Source organism: Carettochelys insculpta, chromosome 4, assembly GCF_033958435.1.
Source record: "Carettochelys insculpta isolate YL-2023 chromosome 4, ASM3395843v1, whole genome shotgun sequence".
NCBI lineage: Eukaryota > Metazoa > Chordata > Testudines > Carettochelyidae > Carettochelys > Carettochelys insculpta.
In genome coordinates this window covers 3,088,385-3,112,616 of record NC_134140.1, presented here as the reverse complement: position 1 = coordinate 3,112,616, position 24,232 = coordinate 3,088,385, and the positions used below count along the sequence as shown (strand labels likewise).

General features: G+C 48.2%; 1 protein-coding gene across 1 annotated transcript; it reads right to left on the bottom strand.

Moving 5' to 3' along the window:
* Positions 1-499: 499 nt before the first annotated feature.
* ANKRD53 (ankyrin repeat domain 53) lies at positions 500-23,584 on the bottom strand. The gene is made up of 7 exons (XM_074992085.1): positions 23,559-23,584; positions 20,989-21,127; positions 15,178-15,377; positions 14,119-14,283; positions 12,301-12,421; positions 11,655-11,706; positions 500-1,315 (listed from the first exon to the last, which is right to left on the bottom strand). Exons 1-7 carry the CDS (start codon positions 23,582-23,584, stop codon positions 615-617), a joined length of 1,404 nt encoding a protein of 467 aa, XP_074848186.1. The 3' UTR covers positions 500-614.
* Between the last annotated feature and the right edge of the window lie 648 nt (positions 23,585-24,232).

Sequence of the window (24,232 nt, the reverse complement as noted above, 5' to 3'; positions counted from 1 at the left end):
CGTGGCGGGTTTGTAGGAGCACTCAGTTTCTGTTGGGCAGGAGCCCTTGACAACAATCAGTAGCACGCTGACCCCCACTTTCCCATAAATAACTTCTCTGGTGGAAGAGAAGTTCTGCAGACAGCCAAGTAATATCAAAACACCCTGCAGTCAGTTATATTATTGAGTCAAAGAGACAGCTTTAGCACAAAAAAGCAGTCAGTTTAATGCATATCCTCCTTTAAATGGCAAGGCTTTGTCCTTTGAGTCCTTACGGTGTTAGCTAGAAGTCGGCGCAGCCTACACTCTGCTCCTGTAGGAGGGGCGCTAGATTTTTTTTCCCCGCATCTAGTTCTCGTATGATCATACAGCAGTGCAGTTAGTGAGACCAGCTCTTTATCTGAGCTGCTCCAGCTGCAAGTCACAAAGCTGGTTTATGCCCATCAAAGCCATTTTAAGTAGAATATTAAAAAAGGCACCAATCAGAAAAGGCCACATGGAAGGGGAGGGAGGGTATCTCATAAAGGCTGATGCTGTCAGGTGCTGAGCTTCTTCCATTCCTCAATGATGTCAGTGGGAGCTGGAGGATGCTCAGCACCTCACAGGATTAAGCCCTGGTTTTGCAGCTGGATGTTCTAGCTAGCATTGTATGCAGAGAGGTGAGCCTTTAGCATAGCTTTGAAAGCTGGATCCAGGGTTTCCCGCAAGCTCATAGCTACTTCATCCGTCCACCTGTGCTCCAGACTGGGGAGGCGCTTCCTTGTAACATCGAAGATGTGCGTGGGTTTAAAATCCTGTGGCATCTTCACTCTGAGGGGCCGAGCTGAAGGGAACAGGCTCCTCTGAAGCACCTCACAGGGCAGGTTGGGGACGGGGGAAATTCTGCCATTGTACGCCATTTCAATCACCGGCTTTCCACGTGAATCCTTGGAGAGCAACAAGAAGGAGCTGAAGTCATGGTCCCCGCAGGCTTCGGGGGTGGTGCCCAGCCGGATGGTGGTAGGACGGAATATGTCTGTCACCCGAGGCGAGGAGAGCCTGATGCTAGCATTCCAAGCTCGCTGTGACTTCCCAGTGAGGGGCTGAGCAGGTGCAGCATTACCTTTTGCCTTGCACTCGGCATGCACGCTGACTTTTTTTCCTCCCAAAGGGATTTTGCCCACTTCCTTCCTGGGGACAACATCCACGTTTGCTCTCTCCTCAAGCAAACGTATCTTTCTTTTAGGAGAGCCAAGCGATTCCTGCTGCTGCTTCATTCTAAGCCAGTTAGAAAATGCAACTGCATTCAAGAACTCCTGCTCCTTCTGTAATAAACACACACACAACCAAGTCAGGCCTGTATGATCAGGGCATTAGCTCTAACGTGTCACCCAGACCAGGCAATATGTTAAGGAGACCAAAAACATGGCAGATGTTTTTCTAAATGTCATTTGGTAGGGGAAGATCTTTCTTCTGTGCTGGCAGATGCCCTCTCCTTCAGGTGCAATGTCAAGTCAGGATCCTGGGTTCTGGCCAAATTCCAGCTTATATTAATAGTCTCCCCTAGAAATTCCCCCTGTGGTTTCCTTGGGGCATAGTGTTCAGTTGCTATCTGGAACGCTTGGGTCCTGTCAGCTGCTGCGTTCCACCTCAGGGGCACTTCATTTCAAGGGGGAAAAGTAAGTAACATGTCTAAAGAGTCAAGTTCAGCCCAGGAGAAAGCAGGCAAGTATTTCTGCAGTATCTTGTCCGTTGGCAGCCTATGCAGATGAGGCTAGAACAACTCCTGAATCATGGGAGTTGAACATCGTAACTGCTCTGAGCATTCCAGAGAAATGGCTTGGAAGTCACTGAGGAGCAACAGTTAAGGGGCAGGGTTTGGGGCTTTGTAATTCACTGATTTGTATTTATGTTTTCACATGTTTTTACTGCCTCGGCACTAGATCCCGAATGCCAGGAGAGAAGGAACCTCATGCTACTCAAACCAAAGGTCACAGCCTGGTTCTTTCTCCTGTCTGGTGAAAATACCATGAGGGATGAGATCACAGTGTTATCGGGGTCCCTCAAAAAGCCACTTAAGGCATTGAAAAGGTGCTGACACTATAATCATCGACATCCATATTCTGAATATAGGTCAGACAATCCACAACCTTTCATGTATTTGTCCTCACACCCTCTGTGTAAGGCAGAGAAGCACTGTGACCACTGCTGGAGAATTGACACAGAGAGGGGCAAAGTCACATGTCCAAGGTCCTACAGGAAGTTCACAGCACAGCAGGAAGCTGAGCACTGGTCTCTTATCCAGGTCAGTGCTCTACCATTGGGCCATTCTTCCCTTTCTAGAAACAGCTGAGCAAAGGCTGCTGTGCTGCATGCCTGCTTGCATGACCTGGTCTTGCTAACAGCTTTATAGTATCACAGAAATGCAGGGCTGGAAGAAGGGCCTTGAGAGGTCATCAAGAGCAATCCCCTGTGCTAAGGCAGGACCAAGCAAAACCAGGCCATCCCGAACCAGGGTTGTTCATAACTTCCAGTATTGGGGACTCCCCAGCCTCCCTTGGAAGCCTGTTCTGGGGCTAAACACCCCTGGCAGTTAGAAAGCTTTCCTACTGGCTAACCTAGGCCTCACTTGCTGAAGATTCAGCCCATTACTGCTTGTCCTGCCTTTAGTTGATATGGAGAACAAATGATCGCCATCATCTTTATAAGAGCCCTTAACGTATCTGAAGACTTACCAGGTTGCCCTCCCCACCCCCTGTTCCTCCCAGTCTTCTTTTCTTAAGACCAAACCTGCCTACGCCTACTTTCTTTAACGTTTCCTCCTAGGTCAGGTTTTCTAGCCCTTTTCTCATTTTTCTTCTTCTCCTCTGGCCGCTTCCTAATTTGGCCCCATCTTTTTCTGATACATGATGCCCAGGAATGGGACAAACTAACCAAGGGAGACAGGCAGATACATTGGAGGGTACAGATAGGGTCCAGAGTGACCTAGATAAATTGGAGCATTGAGCCAAAAGAAATCTTATGAGGTTCAACAAGGAGCAGTGGAGAGTCCTGCACTCAGGCTGGAAGGATCCCAAGCACTGTTACAGGCTGGGGACTGACTGGCTAAGAAGCAGCAGAAAAGAACCTGGGGATTACAGTGGATGAGAAGCTGGATATGAGCCAACTGTGCCCTTGTAGCAAAGGCTAATGGTGTATGCGGGCGCATGAGAAGGAGCATTTCCAGCAGATGTAGTGAAATTATTATTCCCCTCTATTCAGCACTGGTGAGGCCACATCTGCAGTACAGCGTCCAGTTCTGGGCCCCCCAGTATAGAAAGGGTGTGGATACATTGGAATGGGTCTAGCGGAGGGCAACCAAAATGATTAAGGGTCTGGAGCACATGGCCTCCAAGGAGAGGCTGAGGGATTTGGGCTTATTTAGTTTGCAGAAGAGAAGACTGAGGGGTGATTTGATAGCAGTCCTCAACTTCCTGAAAGGGGGCTCTAAAGGGGATGGAGAGAGGCTGTTCTCAGTAGTGGTGGATGGCAGAACAAGGAGCAATGGTCTCAAGTTAGAGAGCAGAAGTAGATTGGATATTAGAAAAAACTACTTCCCCAGGAGGGTGGTGAGGCACTGGAACGTGTTACCTAGGCTGCGTCTACACTAGCCCCAAACTCTGAAATGGCCACTCAAATGGCCATTTCAAAGTTTACTAATGAAGCGCTGAAATGCATATTCAGCGCTTCATTAGCATGCGGGCGGCCGCAGCACTTTGAAATTGACATGCCTCGCCGCCGCGTAGCTCGTCCCGACAGGGCTCCTTTTCGAAAGGACCCCGCCTCCTTCGAAGTCCCCTTATTCCCATGAGCTGATGGGAATAAGGGGACTTCAAAGTAGGTGGGGTCCTTTCGAAAAGGAGCCCCCTTGGGACAAGCCGCGCAGCGGCGAGGTGTGTCAATTTCAAAGTGCCGCAGCCGCCCGCATGCTAATGAAGCGCTGAATATGCATTTCAGCGCTTCATTAGTAAACTTCGAAACGGCCATTTGAGTGGCCATTTCGAAGTTTGGGGCTAGTGTAGACACGGCCCTAGAGAGGTGGTGGAATCTCCATCCCTAGAGGTTTTAAGATAGGGTTGAACTGGGCAGAGGCCTGGACTCAATGACCTCTGGAGGCCCCTTCCAGCCCTAGGACTATGTGATTCTCAGTACTGAGGCCCCTCCCATGCAGAGCAGAGCAGAGCAGAGCAGAGCAGAGCAGGACAATTACCTCCAGGCTGTCTTTACACTACAAAAATAACTTCAAAGTTGCTTACTTTGAAGTAAGTAACTTCGAAGTTGAGCGTCTACACACACCCTACTTCGAAGTTATACTTTGAGGTAGGGCACTACTCCATTCCCAGGAATGGAGTAAAGACTTTGAAGTTGGGCTCCCTTCTTCAAAGTTAACTTTGAAGTAAGGGAAAATGTGTGTAGACTCTCTGCTGGCTACTTTGACGTAGTGCTAACTTCGAAGTTAACTTTGAAGTTAGTTCCTACCCTTTGTCTGACATGACACATTCCTGTTAACACACCTCACAATGATGTTGTTAGCCTTTTTGCAACTGCCTCATGTCACTGGCTCATACTCAGTTTATGATACACTGAGACCCCCCCAGACTGTTTTCGGCAGTATGATCATCTAGCCCCATTATTCCCCATGCTGTAGTGGTGCACTTGATTTCAGCTTCCCAAGTGCAGTATTTGTACTTGTTCATATTGAATTCCAGCCAGCTGATTTCAGTCACATTCTCTAATTTGTCAAGGGGGGATTTCAAGTTCTAATCCTGTCCTCTGAAGTTCTTGCAGCCCCTCCCAGCTTGGGGTCATCCACATGTTTTACAAGCACACTCTCCTGTCAATCATTCAAGTCATTAATGATAATACTGACTAGTACCAGACCAGTACCTGACCCCTGCAAGATTGCACAAAATGTGCCTGTCTAGTGTGCCAGCAAACCTTTGAGATTGGGTCTTTCAGCCAGTTGTTCACCCACCTACTACCTCTCCCCATCCACTAGACCAGCAGCTCTGCCCAAGGAGGAAATTAGGTTTGTTTGGTGTGGTTTGTTCTTGACAAGCCCATTGGCTAGTCCTTATAATTCTATAATTATCTCATTTCAGTTTATACACTAAGGCTATGTGTACACTGGCCCAAATCTTTGAAATGGCCATATTCAGCGCCTCCTTAGCATGCCGCCGGCTGCAGCACTTTGAAATTGCTGCGCCTCGCTGCCACACAGCTCGTCCAAACAGGGCTCCTTTTCAAAACGACCCCGGGAACGTCAAAATCCCCTTATTCCTATCAGCAGAGGGGGGAGCTGCTTTACGGGTTAGGAGTAAGGGGATTTCGAAGTTCCCAGGGTCCTTTCGAAAAGGAGCCCTGTTTGGATGAGCCGCACGGCAGCGAGCCATGGCAATTTCGAAGTGCTGCACTCAGCAACATGCTAATTAGGTGCTGAATATGTATTTCATCACCTCATTAGTAATCTTTGAAGCATGGCCATTTTGAAGATATGGGGTAGTGTAGATGTAGTCTAATAGTTTAATAAGTTGTTTAGTGCATGGTTTCCAAATGGGGGGGTGAAGAAATTCTGGGGGGCACAAGGCAACCCAGCTCCCCCCTCGTTGTTCTGCCCACCCCAAGAAAGAGCTGGTCTTTGCTTCCAGCTCTCAGCCCCACCTTTTTATGTGGGTGACTCGGCGCAGCTGCTATAACAAGCAGGCAGCTGGCAAAGACCCACATGGAGCTATCTGCCTCCTGCAAAGGTGAGTGAGTGTGGGTTGAGGGCAGAGGAGGAGGATGGGGATAGATGGGGGGCTGGGGGTGCCTGGCTTGGGGGATGGGAATGGGGTAAGAGCAGGGTGCTAGTGGTGCCTGGCTTTAGGGGAGGGGAGGAGCTCGGGCAGGCAGCTCGTGACTCACAGGGCTCAGGCAGGTGGTGGGCCCCAGCAGTGCAGGCTTGGGCAGCTCAGGCTGGTGGATGGGTGGCAGGCCCTGGCAGTGTGGGTGGGCTCGGGCGGACAGCTCAGGCAGCTGGCCCACAGCTCGGACAGACTGCTGGGGCGTCTTGCAGGTGGGCGGCTTGCACCGGCAGCACGGGGCCCTGGCATCTGGCAGGCAGGTGGGCAGCTGGCCCCAGCCGCGTGGGGTTTGGTTGGTTCAGGCAGGCAGCTCTGGCAGCGCAGGGCTTGGGTAACCGGGAGGCTGGCATGGGGCTCAGGCAGCTGGCCAGCTGGGGCTGCACTAGGCACTGGCAAGGGGCCAAAAAAAACTATTTGTGCTTATTTTTAATTTGAAATAACTTGTATGTCAAGTTTTTGTGTTTATTTTAAATTACAAATTGAAATTTTTGTGGAAAGGGGGGTTGGATGATGGTAAAGAAGAGGTGGGGGCTGTGAGGGTTTCTCCAAGATCACCAGTGGGGCGTGATGCCGAAAAGTTTTGGAACCACTGGTTTAGCGTTTTTTCAAGGGTATTGAAGTTACACTGACAGGTCTATGGTTCCTCTGGGTCTTCGTTGTTCCCCCTTTTAGTGATAAGGACTACGTTTGCCCTGGCCCAGTTGTCTGGGACGTCATTCGTCCTCCACAAGTTCTCAAGAACCATTGCTAATGATTCTGAGATTGTTTCACCTAGTTTCTCACCTACCCCAGGATGAATTTCTCCAGGCCCTGCTGACTTGCATACATCTAGATTATCTAAATATTCCTTAACCTGTTTTTTTCCCTATTGTGGCCTGGGTTCCTGCCCCCTTGTCAGTCAAGAATTAACATCATCTGGTCAATTACTTTTTTGGCAAAGACTTGAGCAAAATAAGCACTAAATACCTCAGCCTACTTGATGTTATTAGCTAGCTCTGTTTCCTCACTATAGAGAAATCTAGGGCCAGCAAAGTTGAAGACAATGAATTAGTTTCTAAACTGTACTAGGAATAAGAAGAATCCTGAAAATGGAATTGGTCCATTACTGGATGACCAGGGTAGAGTTATCAATAACAATGTAGAAAAGGCAGACACATTCAATAACTATTTCTCCCCTGTATTTGGGCAAAAAGCAGAGAGATTGTCCACAAATTTTGATACTGGTTGCTGGCCGGCTCTGGGCCCCCTGGAAGGGGTGGGGCCTTGGGCAGAAGGAGTGGGGCTGGGGGCTACAGAGAGAAACACAGAGTGTGTGAATATGAAAGAGAAACACTTTGGCCATGTCCACACACGTCCCTCCCTTTCAGAAGGGACATGTTAACAAGGCACTTTGAAACAGATTAATGATACACTGACATGCACATTCAGCGCCTCATTTGCATAAGAGTGGTCAGTCATGTTTCGAAAGTGCCGCTTTAGAAATGCAGACTGGCTGTATAAATGCAGGGGCACTTCGAAATAAACCTCATGCTTCGAAATCCCATGATTCCCAATTCCTTATTCCCAGTCTGCATTTTGAAAGCAGCACTTTTCGAAGCTGCTATTATGGTAATGAGGTGCTAAATATGCATGTCAGTGCCTCATTAACCAGTTCCGAAGTGTCTCATTAACATGGCCCTTCTGAAAGAGAGGGGCATGCGAAATACATTTTTTTTTGTGTGAGAGAGAGACATTGTGACAGACTGAGTGTGTGCTGGTGTGTGTGTGACAGTGACTGTGTGTGCATGGCACAGACTGGGTACGTGTGACTGTGACTTAGCGTGTGTGCTCACTACCGCTGGGTAAGTTTCTGAGAGAAATGCCTCATCACAGGTGGGGAATGTCTACACGAGGGAACTATTACAGAATAACTAAAATTGAGTTAATAACTCCTGAAATAACTAAATCAAAATAGCAAGTCCATGCTACTGCTATTTCAGAATAACTATTTCAAAGTGTTACTCCTCATGGCCCTGGTCCCCATAAAGAGTCAATTTTGAAATAATGGACATGACAGTGTGGATGCTCTGCTTGTTAGATCGAAATAAGGGGCCTTATTTCAAAATAGACACCTAGGGTGTGTCTGCACTTGCATTCCTCTTTTAAAAAAGGTATGCAAATGAGGTGCAAATCTGCATATTTGGCACCTCATTTGCATATTCTAATTTCAAAAGAGCTTCTTTCAAAAGAAGAAAGCCAGTGTAGACGCTGCTCTTTCAAAAACAAACCCATCTTCAAAAGTATCCTTCTTCCCTTTATTTAATAGGAAGAAGGAATCTTTCGAAGATGGGGTTTACTTTCAAAAGAGCAGTGTCTACACTGGCTTTCTTCTTTCGAAAGATGCTCTTTTGAAATTGGAATATGCAAACGAGGTGTCAAATACACAAATGTATGCCTCACTTGCATTTTTCAGTTTACCTCATTTGCATGCCTCTTTCAAAAGAGGAATGCAAGCGTAGACGCACCCCCTAATGTAGACCAGGGCAAGGTGACATTAGTACACTTTCCACTCCATCTGGAAGATGTTACACAGAAGCTGCTAAAGTCAGACATTTTTAAATAAGCAGGATATAAATAACTGGCAGCCAGGAATTTTGAAAGAGCTGGTTAAGGAGCTTGCTAAACCATGCATGCTGATTTACAATAAGCATAGGAGCACATGAGAAGACTGGAATAAAGAGAATGTTGTACCAATTTTCAGGAAGAGAAAATGGGATGACAGGTAATTTTAGGCTTGTCAGCCTGACATCGATCCTAAGCAAGAAAATGGAGTGGCTGATACAGGACTTGATTAATACTGCAAATCAGCATTGGTTTCTAGCATAAATATACTATCTAACTAATGTGATTTGTTACGAGATTACAAACTGGTTAATAAAAGTAGTAGTGAAGTGTAATAGATGTCTTGCATTATTATTATGTCTTTATTATTTATTATTATTATGTCTTGTCAAGCATTGAACTGGACACTACATGCCATTTTGATTAAAAATCTGTAATTCTGTAAAATTAACACAGCACACATTAAACAGATTAAAAACTGGCTAAGCAACTGATCTTAAAGTGTAAAGGTAAATTAGGACTTGTCACTGAGCAAGTCTGTATCCAGTGATGTCCCACAGGGATGGTTCTTGCTTCTATGATATTTAACATTTTTATCAATAACTTGGAAAAAAATACAAAATTGTCGTTAATGAAGTTTGCAGATGATCACCGAGGGGGAGTGGTAAATAAAAAGGACAGACCACTGACTTAGTGGAATCTGGATCATTTCATAAACTGGGCACAAGTAAAAAAAATGCATGTTTTCGTACAGCTAAATGTAAATGTACACATTCCAGGAACAAAGACTGCAGGCCGTATTTATACAACAGAGACTTTAATGTGGGAAGCAGTGATGCTGAAAAAGCTTTGGGGGCTGTGGTGAATTCTCTGTTACTGATTTAAAAATATTTGCTTTAGGGATTATATTGGAGATGTTCTCTGGCCTGTGTGATACACTAGGTCCAACTAGGCTGTCTCAGTGTTCCCTTTTGACTTTGGAATCTACAGCTAGAGAACCTACCCTTTCCTTTGGCTTTGTCAGTATTAAACAGTGATACTGCAGCAGTAGCTAACAGGTTGGGCGCCATTGTGCTGGGCGCTGTACATAGGAAATGACAGTCCTGGGAAGCTGCAGAAAAGCTAAACAGTCTGCTGTAGCCAGGTGGAGCAGCACTGTTAAGTCACTGGAGACCGTTGGCTTCTGGAAAGGCAGGGGGACCCCCTTGACGGAAGATCTCTCTGATGGTAAGCTGAGTGTAGAGATTTAGACGGTATATTCATCGCCTCTAGTCAGTAAGCAGCAACTGCAGCCTTGCTTGGGGGCCCTCAGGCAGGATTCACTCATAATACAATTAAGCCCATGACTAATTTTCATCCTCAGATCTGAGGCTCAGCTAGGCCAGGTGACATCTACGTGCAGATTGACTCGGTGCGGCTTCTTACAGAGCGGGGGCAGTCGAAGTGCTGAGCTGCACTCCATGCTCCATAGCGCTGACTGGGAATTTTTGGACCGAATGCTCTTTCCCTGGAAAAGACCCACTGTCTAAAACCAGAACCGGGGAACGAGTTGGCTCTTCCAGGGTGGTTTGGGCTAGGGACACACAGCCCCACTTTGAGCCAAATGGACCGTCACTCTCCTCCATTATCGCTCATACCCAAGGGGCAGGGAGAACAGACGAGTGCAGCGGTTCCCAAGCTGTATTCGGGTGGAACGCTGGGGCTGTGCGAGCTATGGAGAAGTGGTCCACCATTGGAACTGAGTAATGGTGTTATTTCCCCATTCTCCGGGAAAACAAACACATTTTGGGATGAGTATGAGAGAGGTGACCGTGTTAGTCCGTATCTTCGAGAACAACAAGAAGTCCTATGGCACCTTACAGAGTAACATATATTTTGGAGCATAAGCTTTTGTGGGCAAAGACCTGCTTCGTCAGATGCATGAGTGTGGGGCGGGGGGGGGTGTCAGAGGGGTATTTAAAGAGTGGGGTCCTGGTAAAGGGGGAGGGCCAGAGCTGACAAGATCTATTCAGCAAGATGGAAATGGCCCAGTATCAACAGTACTTATCAAAAAAGGATAAAACAAGTCAGATCAGACGGGGACGTGGCCCATTGTCAAAGTCTAACGTGGAGATGTTAACACCCAGGGCTGAGAAGCTGCTTTTGTAAGGGACCAGCCACTCCCAGTCTCTGTTTAATCCTTGGTTGATGGAATCAAATTTGCAAATAAATTGCAGCTCAGAGATTTCTCTCTCCATTTGATTTTTGAAATTTCTTTGTTTTAGGACTTCTACTTTTAAATCTGTTACTGAGTGTCCAGGGAGATTGAAGTGATCTCCCACAGGTTTCTGTACATTACCGTTCCTGATGTCTGATTTATGTCCATTTATTCATTTTTGGATGGAATTTTCTCATTTTAACAGTTTTCTTGACATGATACAGTAACCAATTTTACATGTGTTTTGTTACTGTCTGTTTCGTTATTATTAGTTGAGTTGCGCTTACCGTACAATAATTTAATTGATATTATGATGAAATATTTTCTGTGAGTAACATTCATCCTAGTTAGTATGATGATGCAAAAAAGACCATGTTCCACAGAAAGTGCCGGGACGTCCAAGTGTTCCATAACTGGACAAAGTTTGGGAACCGCTGTTCAACAGGGTCTGAGGAAGCAAGCTCCTTTCTCCCTCTCGAGGCTATGTACATCACCTGGTGTCTCAGGAGATGTCTATTCAACGAGCCACGGGTGCAATTCCCTGTTGCGTGCATACACTGGGGCTAACTCTCATCAGGTTAGCACAAATAAATGGCAGGGAAGCACCGGTTAGCCATGCTGCGTATGAACCCACCTGAAACCAGGGGGCACACATTCAGCACGGCTAAGCTGTGCCTCCCCATTGCTCACCTGCTGTTCATACTAGCCAAAGCAAAGGCAGAGTTTGCTTCAGAGACTCAGGGGAAGAAGACAAACATATCTGCACAGCACTCAAGCTCCTACTGACACTGGGGTGCAAGATTCAGTGTGGAGCAAACACCACTGTGTGTCTTTGGCGTGTGTAATGAACAAGGGGGGAAGAATTGTTTCAGTAGTGAATGGATAAAATGAGGAGCAATGGAATGAGATTGGGAAGTGGAAACAAACCGAGTATCATGGAAAGGTTCCAGACAATGAGGTGTAGTAGGCAGCAGAAGAGCAGGAAATGGACCTGGTAAAACAGGGAACAATCCTACCCTGGCTGTCTCCCACATCTCTTCCAGCTTTGGACTGGTCTATATTGCCATGCTAGGTCAACATAAGGCAGCTTAGGCAGCCCTAACTCCACAGGTGTCTACACTAAAACGTTGCTCTCGGTGACAAAGCTCGCCTGCTGCACCAACTTAACCCCTCCAACTCCACGAGTGGCATAGCACTTAGGTTGACACAGTGTCAGCCTGGAGAGCACGTTGCTTACGTCAGCTGTCGCTGCCTTTCAGAAGCTATCCTCAATCCGGGCAAGCACTCCTGGTGAGGACACGCAGTGACAACACAAGACGGGTAGCGCAGACATGCAAAAGCAAAAGAATTGTTGTGGTGCCATATACTGGCGTAACTTGGGCTGGCAGTTCCACAGCGTAGACTCACCCTCAGATGCAGTGGGCTGGGGCCTAGTCTGCCAATGGATTGGAGCCTCACAGCTGAGTGTTGTAAAACCTGCGGCACTGGAGAAATTATCACAGGGCCCAATGCTGCTGATGCACTGAACTAGTCAGGCACTAATAGTCTTTTCCACCCCTAATGAATCTAGGTTTGCAAAAACCCCAGCAAAAGGCAGTTTATTTCAACTAGAAACCCAAAGCAGTCAGGAGAGCATCCCTGCCACAGTCGTGCTTATCTTACCTTCTCTATCTTCAGGAAGTGTTGTTCGATGTGCTGGCAGGCACTTTTGATTTGGTTCAGCTTGTGCATTTCGCGAGCAAAATTGCGCTTGTCTATTTTCCACGTGGCATCACGCAGGTACCTGGAGAATCACAGACCTGTCAGCTGAACGTAGGAGGAAGGCTAATGGAGCAAATAATCTAGTAATCAGCTTGCAAATACCTCAAAGATAATAAGGTGCTAAGTAACAGTCAGTCTGGATTTGTCAAGAACAAATGGTGTCAAAGCAGCCCAATAGCTTTCTTTGACAGGGTACCAAGTCTTGTGGATGGAGAGGAAGAGGCAGATATGGTATCTCTTGACTTGAGCAAGGCTTTTGATACTGTCTCCCATGAATTTCCCATAAACAAACTGGAGAAATGTTGCCTGGAGAGAACTGGTTGCAAAACTGTTCACAGAGAGAAGATCTCAGTAATTCACAGACAAGCTGGAAGGGCATATTGAGTGGGGTCCCACAGGGATCAGTTCTGCCTCTGTTTTTGTTCAACATCTTCATCAATGATTTAGATAATGGCATAGAAAGTATACTGATAAATTTGTCGATGATACCAAGCTTGGAGGTGGTACTAGTGGGTTGGAGGACGGGATTATAATGCAAAATAATCTGGACAAAATGAAGAAATTTTCTGAAGTAAACAGGATTATATTCAACAAGGACGAATACAAAGTGCCCCATTTAGGAAGGAACAATCAGTTTCACACATACGAAATGGGAAGTGATGGTCTACGAAGGAGTACTGCCGCAAGAGATGGAGGGGTCGTAGTGGACCACAAGCTAAATATGAGTCAATCTGTGACATTGTTGCATGTCTCACCCTCGTGGATTACTGTTCTCCACTGGGGACGGTCTTGGGCAAGGCTCTCCCAAGTGTTATCGCTGATGCTGCACTTTTTTGTGTGCGCCTTCAGCATGTCCTGACATCACTTCCGCTTGCCCCCAACACTCCTCTGTCCTTTCTCCAACTCAGAAAAGAGACTCTGCTTTGGGAGGCGCTGATCAGACATCCGAACCACATGACCAGTACAACGAAGTTGTTGATGAATGATAATGGCTTCAGTGCTAGTCATGTTTGACTCTTCCAGGATGCTAGTGTTTCTGCGTCTGTTCTCCCAAGAGATATTTAGGATTCTCCTGAGGCCGTGTTGATGATATTGTTCAAGTGCCTTCAAATGATGCTTGTATGTTGTCCAGGTTTCACATGTGTACAGGAGCACTGGAACAACCACTGCACAGTGTATTGGGATAGATGTCCCAGTTCTTGAAGACCCTTTGTCTCAGGCAGGCGAAAGCAAAAGCTTGCACAGCTCTGAAGATGTTGGATTTCCACATCAATGTTGACTTGAGCAGAAAGATGACTTCCAAGGTCTGGGAAGTGCTCCACATTTTCCAGCAGTTCTCTACTGACTTCAATAGAAGGTGCACGAGATTGTCCAGTTGGTAAAGTCTGGTGGAGCACCTTGGTCTTTTTGCTGTTCAGTGTGAACATCATGCTGCATGGCTGTGGCACTGGTTTTCAACGTGGTGCCAGCCAGTGGTCTAACGCCACGTTCACCACCACCCAATCCTCCCCCATTTTTAGAGCACTATTTGGCGTGATTCTGGGACACAGCACTGCAGAGGGAATGGTTCATTTCTCTTCTAAACGTGTTGATTTTCTCATTGCTGACTATCTGTTCATACCACTAAACCACTTACACCTCAGCTATTCACCAGCATTGCCACTGGAATCTCTGAATCCATCATAATTTCCCCTAAATACTTTGATGTGCAGCACTCACCTAGCACAGCTTCTGTGCGCCCACATCACACACAAGTCAATGGGCTCTTGCCCCTCTATATCTTTGGCATGGACATCAGCTCCAGCTTCCACTAGTTCAATGATGCAGTCGAGGCGTCCTTCACTGGCTGCCTTGTGAAGTGGGGTCGTTCCTCCCTGGTTCTTCCTGAAAAACAGACGGTCATTCCAAAGCCTACTCTGTATTTCAGAAAGTGCCCCTAAGTTCTTACAAGAATACCGCTTTTCACTTGGCATTACAGAACTAACAAGCTACGGTGATCAGAGATGAGACACAACATGTCCCCTCCCATCCATCCCCCTGCCACTAAAAGATTGTTTTCTGTAGGTTTCTGGAGCTTTGTTTGGCCTATGTTTAAAGGTCCTCGTGACATGCTTCCACCACTCCTTTTGGGAGACTCTTCCACAGCCTCTGAAGACAAGAAAATCCTCAACACTTTTGTGTTTCGGAACAATTTAAGTAGGGAGAATGTTGGCCAGATCAGCAAGAGAATCTCGTCTAATTAAAAACAAACTCTTTTTGAGTTGTAACAGCAACGAAGGGTCCTGTGGCACCTTATAGACTAACAGCTGAGTTCACTGCCAGCGGCTGGCTGGTTCAGGACTCTGCTAACACAGCCAAGTGCTTGTCAACTCAAAGGCTCTGGTTTTCATGCAGGGCACATCACTAGTGACAGAAAATCCCTGTTTGGGTGGCCTGAGGGATACTGGTTGATAGGTTGGGAAGTAACTGGTTGTTCCTAGTCCATCGAAGTCCCCATCATAATAGGCCTCCTCAGCAGATGCTAAAGGGAGAACGCACTACAGAGACTGAACTCTTCTCTCATCCCTTTGAGTTAGGATTAAGGCACCTTATGATGGAGCGGTAGAAATTTACACTGAAGCTTCCTGTGCTATAGCTCTTCTGAAAATCCACAAGGACTTGAGCTTCCAGGGCTGCCAAGCCAGCCTCTTTAAAAAGTGCATTAAAGCTACACAAATTAAAAGGAAATGCCCCACTCAGATGAAGTAAAGGGTTATGAAATCTCTAGGCTCAACTCACACATTGACGTCTGCCCCCTTTCCGATGAGGTACTGCAAACACTCCAGTGCCCTGGGGCCACTCTCCTTGTTCATCACCAGGTGAATCGGTGTCCATCCTGTCAGACTGGCCAAGTTCACATCAACCTCAAACTTTTCGACCACCAGTTTCAGGCACTCCAGCCGGCCATGAAGAGCTGCTAAGTGAATGGCCGAGAAGCCCTAGCAGGAAGGAGGGGGAAAAGAACAGGTCTAAATGTTTTTTGTCAGACTTCCGCTCTAACTAGCCCACTCTAATGGGGACACTCTTCTGGCCAGACAGGTTTTGGGTGATGTTCTGAGTACAAGAGCCTCTAATTCTGGCTCTGATAGTAATTACCTCTGTGACCTCGGAAGAGGCACATTGTCTTTCTATGCCTCAATTTTCCCCACTGTAAAATGGGACTAATAATATTTTCTTCCCTTCTTGGTGCGGTGGTGTACGCTTTTTGCCTGTGTCTACACTACAGAAAGAACTTCAAAGTTGTTCACTTCAAAGTAAGCAACTTTGAAGTTGAGAGTCTACCCATACCCTGCTTCAAAGTAGGGCACCACTCCATTCCCAGGAATAGAGTAAGGACTTCGAAGCTGGGTTCCTTAACTTTGAAGTAAGGGAAATGCGTGTAGACTCTCTGGTGGCTACTTCAAAGTAGTGCCTAACTTTGAGGTTGACTTTGAAGTTCGTTCCTAGGGTAGACGCACCCTTTATATATTTACTGAGGACCAGTGATTAGAAGTGATTGATAATGGAGGGTTACAACAGAAATGGTATCTGAAATGTAACAAGTGTGTGTACCGCGATGTTTTATTGATACACACACGTTACACTTCTTCACACTTTGCAATGGCCACTTACATTCAGGGATAGGACCCTCAACATTGATTCACACATCCTTACCACCCGCACCTCTCATTGTGAAGATGTAGAGGGTTATTATAATTTCTCAGCACAACCCCTAGAGCAGCAATGGATCACCAAGACCAATGCGTGTGGACCTCATGTGTGCTTCTCCTGCATCTCAGTAGGTCACATGACTGACATCCTCCAGCCTGCGGTCCACTGCGGTTTGACTTGCAGCCCAGGCACCCCCTTTTTGCCCCGTCTCCAGCTGATTTGCAGATTGAAACTCGGGGGGCGGGGGGGAGAAGCAGCAACAGAGTGTGAATCAGGTGATTTGTGGTGTTCTGAAAGTGCGGGGAAGAGGAGTAAGTGAGTGGCTCCATTGCCCTAGTGTGTGAGAGGTATATGGGGCAGGGGGCAGATGGGGGTGCATGAGCTGCAGGTGGAACTCCAGTGGGCTGCAGGTTGCCCACCACTGCCCTAGAGGGCATGATGATCGCATGTACTAGGCTAATGTAACACTCAATTACATGTTTAGAGACATTACTTACTTACAGGTATGACGCTACATGTAAGGAGGTTAACTCTCACAATTAGATGTTTACAAAAATAGTCCTAAAATACTCAATTTTCCTCTTGTTTCCAAAGCACCCAAAAATGTTGACAACGTTAGGGGCAGGTGCATGGAGAAAACACATTAAGATGTCAGTTTACTCAGGAATTAAAGGTAGATACTAGAGATGAAACTATATATTAAGAGGCCCATCTTTTCAGTGTTATGTTAAATACCTTAGTTTACTGAAAGCACAAGCATTACAAAATAAAAATCCAATTTACTTTTCATCTGTATGAGACAGTAAAGTAAATCCATCCGTTCTACCTCTGTCCAGTCAATTTCACTTCCTGGCCTACTTGTTTACTTGCAGGACACACTGTGGGGGAAATGTTTAAATAACCCTCAAACAAAAAAATAAGTATTTTAACCATGTTTGTTGTTTCCTGAAACTCTTTCTCCTAAGTTCTTTTAAACACATCCACTCCCCCCTCATTTATGTTGCCACAAACTAATGCCTCAATTTTGCAATCACGCCTATCTGGGGAGAACACTGCCCTCATGCAGGTCTCCACCTGGGCTTCACACAGGTGCAGAGAACAGTCTGTGTGGGTCCAGCTGCAGGACTGGGGACTCAAGAGTCTAGTCCTTAGCGGAGCTGAGTCCTTACAGTTCCCACTGATTTTACTGCTCAGGCTCTGGCTCTATGCTGACATTGTCTTTTAAAAGTCTAATGTTCAGCCAGTGAGACTGGGAGATGGTCATTGATCCTTAAGCATTATCATTAAGGGCATGATCCCAAACTCTGGAAGTCAATACCTTCAGCGGAGACAGGGGCAGGGCCCAACAAACCAATTGTGCTCTCACAATAGGGCCCAATCCTGTATGGTGCTGAGCACCTTTTGCTTCAGCCTCAAGTCAATGGAAGTTAAGGCACTTGGCATCTCACAGGAAGCACTTTGCTGGGTTGGGCCTTTTAATAAAGAGGTTGCATTTTCTGTCTGGTTTCTGCTGACAAGCAAAGATTCCCAAGAGCAAAGCTGAATTGTTTGATTTGTCGCCAGATGCTCAGCACAAACACAACCTTAGGCGGAGTGCTGTTTATTCACGCAATGTCACAATTGCAGCCTGCTGTAAAAGCACTAATTTTCACAGTGGGAAGGCTTGGTGGCAAAGTGGGGAGCACTTAATAGGACTGTGCTCTCAGCTAGATGACTCTGCATTTATTCTGCATGAGAGCGGAACAAAAAGGCTGCCAACTGCCAACGCCTTCCACTCAGCAGTGCTGCCAGTGGGGCTAGTTCACAAGCAAGCCTGTGAGCATTGGCTCAAGCCCCAAGCTGTTAGCTTCAAACCCAGATATCCAAGTCTCTCAAAGGACGTTATGCACTAGGTGCCTGATCCAAAGCCTGCTGAAGTCAGTGCAAAGCTTTCCAATGACATCAAGGGTGTTGGATCAGGCCCTGGCTAGACCCATTGCTAGAAGTGCAGTGTTTGTTTCTTGGATGGCTTGATTGCAGCGTGCAAGTCAATCAGAGAATCTTTCTGGCTAATTCAGTGTGATTGCCATGAAGACAAACTCCTTCAGTTACGATCTCCTTTGCAGGAGCACCAAGAGAAAAATACTTCCCATAGCAAGGAGGCTCAAATTGCCAACTATTAACTCATTGTCTGTCTTAAGAAGCAGTATTGTGCCATTGATTTTCAGGCACAAATCCCACTGACACCCATGTTAAACGCACTGCAACTTGGGCAGTGCAATGCAGTTTATTTACAGATTCCTTACAGTTTATTTTCTCGTATTTCTCACCTAATCTAGGGTTTGCAACCGGGATAGTCAATAGGCAGACCCTGGGCCAAATCCAGATCACTGGATGTGTTTGAATGAACCCTAAAATGTTTTTAATTACTAATTGTTATCAGTAGTAATATTGGCAGCTCTGGAGTCTGGCCTTTGACTATAGCTTTTGACCAAGAAATCTGGCCCTTGATAAAAAAATAATTGACTATCCCTGGTTTAGAGTCTCAAAGTACTAAGGCTTCCCTCTGGAGATTATTTCAGCATGTACAGATTTGACAGTAAGAAATTGTCCCTGCTGGGCAAATTTAGGTGGACTTTTTCGAGGCCATTCCATTACACCCATTTATAGCCCGAGTTACACAATTCCTCCGCTTCTTTGGTAATTAGACCCTTCAAATACATACACTGAGTTATGCTCCCCTCTGAGTTGTCTCTTAACTGCCCTTTACAGAGTCAATTATTTAAATTTCCCCAATCCATCCAGCCCCTTAATCATTTAGGTTGCTTTTTCTCTTAATCCCTCTTATTTACAAAAGATGTGTTCTGGCAGTAATGATCCCAGAGTGGAAGGCAGCATTCCCTGAGCTGGACATCTTGCTTCAACTGGAGAAAAATGTCTATTGCTTCCAGCTCTGTGAAATGCTGACTGCATTAACATAGTAGAAAAAATGAATCTGTACACACAAGCAATTGCCGAACAGATATGGTAGGGTTCAGGCTGGTGGAAATACGATTTTCAAATGTGGGTCTCTAACATTTGACACAAAGGGATAGCTTTTAAAGGTAGTTAGTTACCAATATGCACAGAGGTGCCTAGTAGGATATTCTAAAGCACTAAGACAATCTGAGTCTCATGGGCATGAGGTACCTAGTGGCTTGTGAAAATCCTATGCAGCAGCCATCAGCATCTAAAGGTGCCTGATTACCTTTAAAAATCTGACCCTAAACAGCTAGCCTGATTTTTCAGAGGTGCTGAGCACCATATACCACTGAATAAATTCCCATTAGATACACCACTGAATAGATTCCCGTTAGATAACAGTTCCTTGATGTAAGAAGTGAAAGCAGGACAAAGGATGGGAGTGAGGCCTGGATGGCTCACAACAAGTCTCTTATCGGAGGGGTAGCCGTGTTAGTCTGGATCTGTAACAGCAACGAAGGGTCCTGTGGCACCTTCTAGACTAACAGAAAAGTTTTGAGCATGAGCTTTCGTGAGCACAGACTCACTTCATCAGATGCTGGTCTTGGAAATGATTTCCATGACCAGCATCTCGTAAGTGAGTCTGTGCTCTCGAAAGCTCATGCTCAAAACTTTTCCGTTAGTCTATAAGGTGCCACACGACCCTTCGTTGCTGTAACAATCTATTAAAATGTTTCAAAGGACAGATCAAATCTTAATAGGGACTATTTTGAGAATACCACCTCTCTCACTCACAGCTGTGAGGACCACCACCCCTCCTATTGGTCCCATAACATCCCTGGGGCTACTATATAGCAGTTTGCCTAGAAGAATAAAGGAGTTTGCGCTTTTTTAACTGTCTTAAAAGACAATTGGCTGCTGGAAGCAAGAGGGAAAGGGCTTCAGTGGGAATGTGCTGCTCGATCAGAACCATAGCGAGCAGGCAGCTCTCTGTGGAGCACTATTTGAGAACCACTGATACACAGTATATGTCACCTTGAGGTTGTTAGTTCGAAGATGAAAGGTCTCTTTCAAAGCCTCTCTGCCAGCCTTGTAATAACAATGAGGGAGCTGTGATTTAGCAGTTTCCATACAGGCACTGCAATCAGGAGACCTGGTTTCTAGTCCCAACTCTGCTACTGATGTGCTGTGCTCACTCAGATAAAATACTTCACTTACTTCTGCCTCAGTTTTCCCATATGTAAAATGTGGATAATTATTCTTGCCTTTATAAGGAAATTTGAGATCACTGGATCTTAAACACTGCTTAGTTACTCCTTCCAAGTGCTGGGTAAACATTAATTTCAATTCTCCTGTGTCGTAGGTAAGTCATATTCCAATTCTATAGATGGAGTAACTGCGACACAGAGAAAAGCAAATGTTTTGCCCAGGTTCACGTGGAGTATTATGGGAAAATAGAACTGAGGAGCAGCACTCCCATAATATGATCGCTTGGACGGCCTCTCAGGAGACATTCAGGTGACGCCCAGTTGATTAGCAGAGCCCACAGCCGCCCATGGTGGGCAACATGTGTTTCCATTGGTGGTGCACATTCACACATGCCTTGGTGCACATAACAACATTCATTCGGCCCACAAATGGAAAAAAATAGAGGTAAAATTGTTCAGGAGTTCCCCTGCCTACGCCTACTCTCTTAAGCCACAATGCAATGAGTTTGTGGTCTTAGATCAGTTGCTAAGAGACGGGCATCCAGCTCACAAAATCAGCATCACAGCTCTCCATCATAATGTGCTCCATGCTGCCACTGTGGAAGAAGCCAAGGACTGACTGGACCAGGGAAGCCTGAACTGCCTTCTCCCTTACAGACTAACCCGGCTCCCTCTCTGTGCCTTCTCTCCAGTTATTCAATAGGCTGGCATCCTTCGCTAGCATTACAGTCACTTAACGAACAGAATTTACATTGATATCGGCTTGGGTAGGCGACTCAGCTTTTTGCAGGCTTTCCTGGAGCCAGTGCAGGTTTCCCAGAGTGGCTGCCATATGCTCATGTTTTCCTCCATACCACTTCTTACAGACTCTGGTCACTTTGTGAGAGGTTCTAAAGGAGAAGAAAAACCACACACATCACTCCAGCTGCCCCAGAGTCTTCTTCACTCCTGCCCAAGGCCCGGATTTTTTGTCATGGAGCTAGACTGGAAAAGGCTGCAGCTGGGCAGCCACAGTAAGACACAATGGCTTAATAAGTAAGGGACGTTTTACATGTTCCATGTCCATCTTCACAAAAGCTGACTTTAGCCCTCCAGTTCTTTTGGATAGCACTGCAGGGTCAGCTGTCTTCCATATCACAGTCATTCCAGGCAACAGAGCTTTGCTTCTAACTTCAAAGTGCCAAGTGTCAGGTTAAATTGAATTTAAAAACTTATCAAGTGCCCAGAAATCAATAGTTTTAAAATAAAACAACTGGAGGGGCAGGTTGTCTCCTTCAAAACCAGCAGCTCTCCAATTACTTTGGATTCACCCTCTGAATGTCACAGATTCCAGAGACCCTAGGTGAAACTGCCTGGGGCATATTAACTTTTTGTGGCATCTTCCAGGGGCCTGAAGGTGAGATGAGGATATGCTTCCACTCAGCCCCTTTCCCCTAAGTGGGGGCCAGTATCTGAAGAGGGTGGCAGAAGCAGCGGAAGGGAAAAATGCAGCTCTCTCCGAAAGGCAGCTGCTGATCTAATGAAGCACAGAACACTGCCAAGGTGGGACAGGAAGGAAAGCCCATTATATCCCTTAGAAATCCCACACAGGTATCACTAAGGCTCTGCATTGGGAAGCCTAAGGACCTGGGGTCTCTTCCTGCTCAGACCTGTGTGGTCTGAAGAGAAATGAAGGGTATATTGTGATCCCACGCACTATAAACTGAATGGCTGAAGTGCCACATGAGCTGGCTTAACTGACCTACCTGTTGGGTCTTGTCTGTTAGGCTACAAATTGCCAGGGCTGGGCCCATCATTTGCTATCTGTACAGCACCTAGCACAAAGGGGCCTGGAGATATTGAGGCTTCTAGGGACAAGTGCAATATGAACAATGAAATGGAAAAGAAGAGACTGCACAAGACATGAAGCACTTAGGATAAAATATCACACAGAGGTGGAACACTTATCTTTGGGCTGTGGACGGGGCGGAGGGCATACTTCAGGATTTACTTGAGATACAAACACACAAACCCTGCAGACGCACTTACACAATCACAGTCCTGCTGCCCACCCACGGACTGATGTGCAGACCTCAGACCCAGAGCTATCCCACTAACTCGTACGCAAGTCATCCCCTGCCTCGCTCCAAACCTCAAAGCCACCTCAGTGCGCCTGTGCCCCACCCCTCAGCCCCCACTGCACACAGGCCCCAAACCATGCTCGTTCCCAACGCCTCGGACTCTGCATCCCCAACTCACACCCCAAACCCACCCCCAGCTGTTCCCAAACCCACCCCACTCCCCAATTCACACCCAAACCCACCCCACTCCCCAACTCACCCCCCAAACCCACCCCCAGCTATTCCCAAACCCACCTACTCCCCAACTCACATCCAAACCCACCCCCAGCTGTTCCCAAACCAAATCCACCCCCAGCTGTTCCCAAACCCACCCCACTCCCCAGCTCACCCCCCAAACCCACCCCACTCCCCAGCTGTTCCCAAACCCACCCCACAAACCACCCCCACCTGTTCCCAAACCCACCGCACTCCCCAGCTCAGCCCCCAAGCCCACCCCCAACTGTTCCCAAACCCACCCCGCTCCCCAGCTCACCCCCAAACCCACCCCCAGCTGTTCCCAAACCCACCCCGCTCCCCAGCTCACCCCCAAACCCACCCCCCACTGTTCCCAAACCCACCCCACTCCCCAGCTCACCCCCAAACCCACCCCCCACTGTTCCCAAACCCACCCCGCCCCTCAGCTCACCCCCAAACCCATCCCCCAGCTGTTCCCAAACCCACCCCACCCCTCAGCTCACCCCCAAACCCACCCCCCAGCTGTTCCCAAACCCACCCCACCCCTCAGCTCACCCCCAAACCCACCCCCCAGCTGTTCCCAAACCCACCCCACCCCTCAGCTCACCCCCAAACCCACCCCCCACTGTTCCCAAACCCACCCCACCCCTCAGCTCACCCCCAAACCCACCCCCCACTGTTCCCAAACCCACCCCACCCCTCAGCTCACCCCCAAACCCATCCCCCAGCTGTTCCCAAACCCGCCCCACTCCCCAGCTCACCCCCCAAACCCACCCCCCACTGTTCCCAAACCCGCCCCACCCCCCAAATACCCCCTCACCAACTCACGCCCCCACCCAACCCACAACCCCCCACCACACAAGGCCGCCGTGGTCACCCCCACCCCCGACTTTGACCTCCCCCTCCAGCTACCCCGCCCCCCGCGCCCCCAGCCCGTGGACCAGCCGGTTGCCACGGGAACCGCCCCACGCTGTAGGGGCCGCTCTCCAAATCCAGTGGTCTCGGGGGGGGGTGTCCGGGCACTCACCTGGCGGGGCGGCCCCGGTGCGCCATGGCGGGGCCACGGCCCCCCCCGCGTTAGAGGGGCGTTAAAGGGGCGGGCGCCCTTCGGTCGGTGGCGAGAGTTCAGCAGCGTCGCCCCTCCCCCCCGGGGGGGAGCGAGCACTCCCCCTCCCGGGGGGGCTGGTCTGTGGGGGGGCGCACTCCCCCTCCCCTCCTCTCCCGGGGGGGCTGGTCTGTGGGGGGGCGCACTCCCCCTCCCCTCCCACCGGGGGCCTGGTCTGTGGGGGGGCGCACTCCCCCTCCCCTCCTCTCCCGGGGGGCCTGGTCTGTGGGGGGGGCGCACTCCCCCTCTCCTCCTTCCCGGGGGGCCTGGTCTGTGGGGGGGCGCACTCCCCCTCCCCTCCCCTCCCCTCCCCTCCCACCGGGGGCCTGGTCTGTGGGGGGGCGCACTCCCCCTCCCCTCCCACCGGGGGCCTGGTCTGTGGGGGGGGGCGCACTCCCCCTCTCCTCCTTCCCGGGGGGGCTGGTCTGTGGGGGGGCGCACTCCCCCTCCCCTCCCCTCCCACCGGGGGGCTGGTCTGTGGGGGGGCGCACTCCCCCTCCCCTCCCCTCCCCTCCCACCGGGGGGCTGGTCTGTGGGGGGGCGCACTCCCCCTCCCCTCCCCTCCTCTCCCGGGGGGGCTGGTCTGTGGGGGGTGC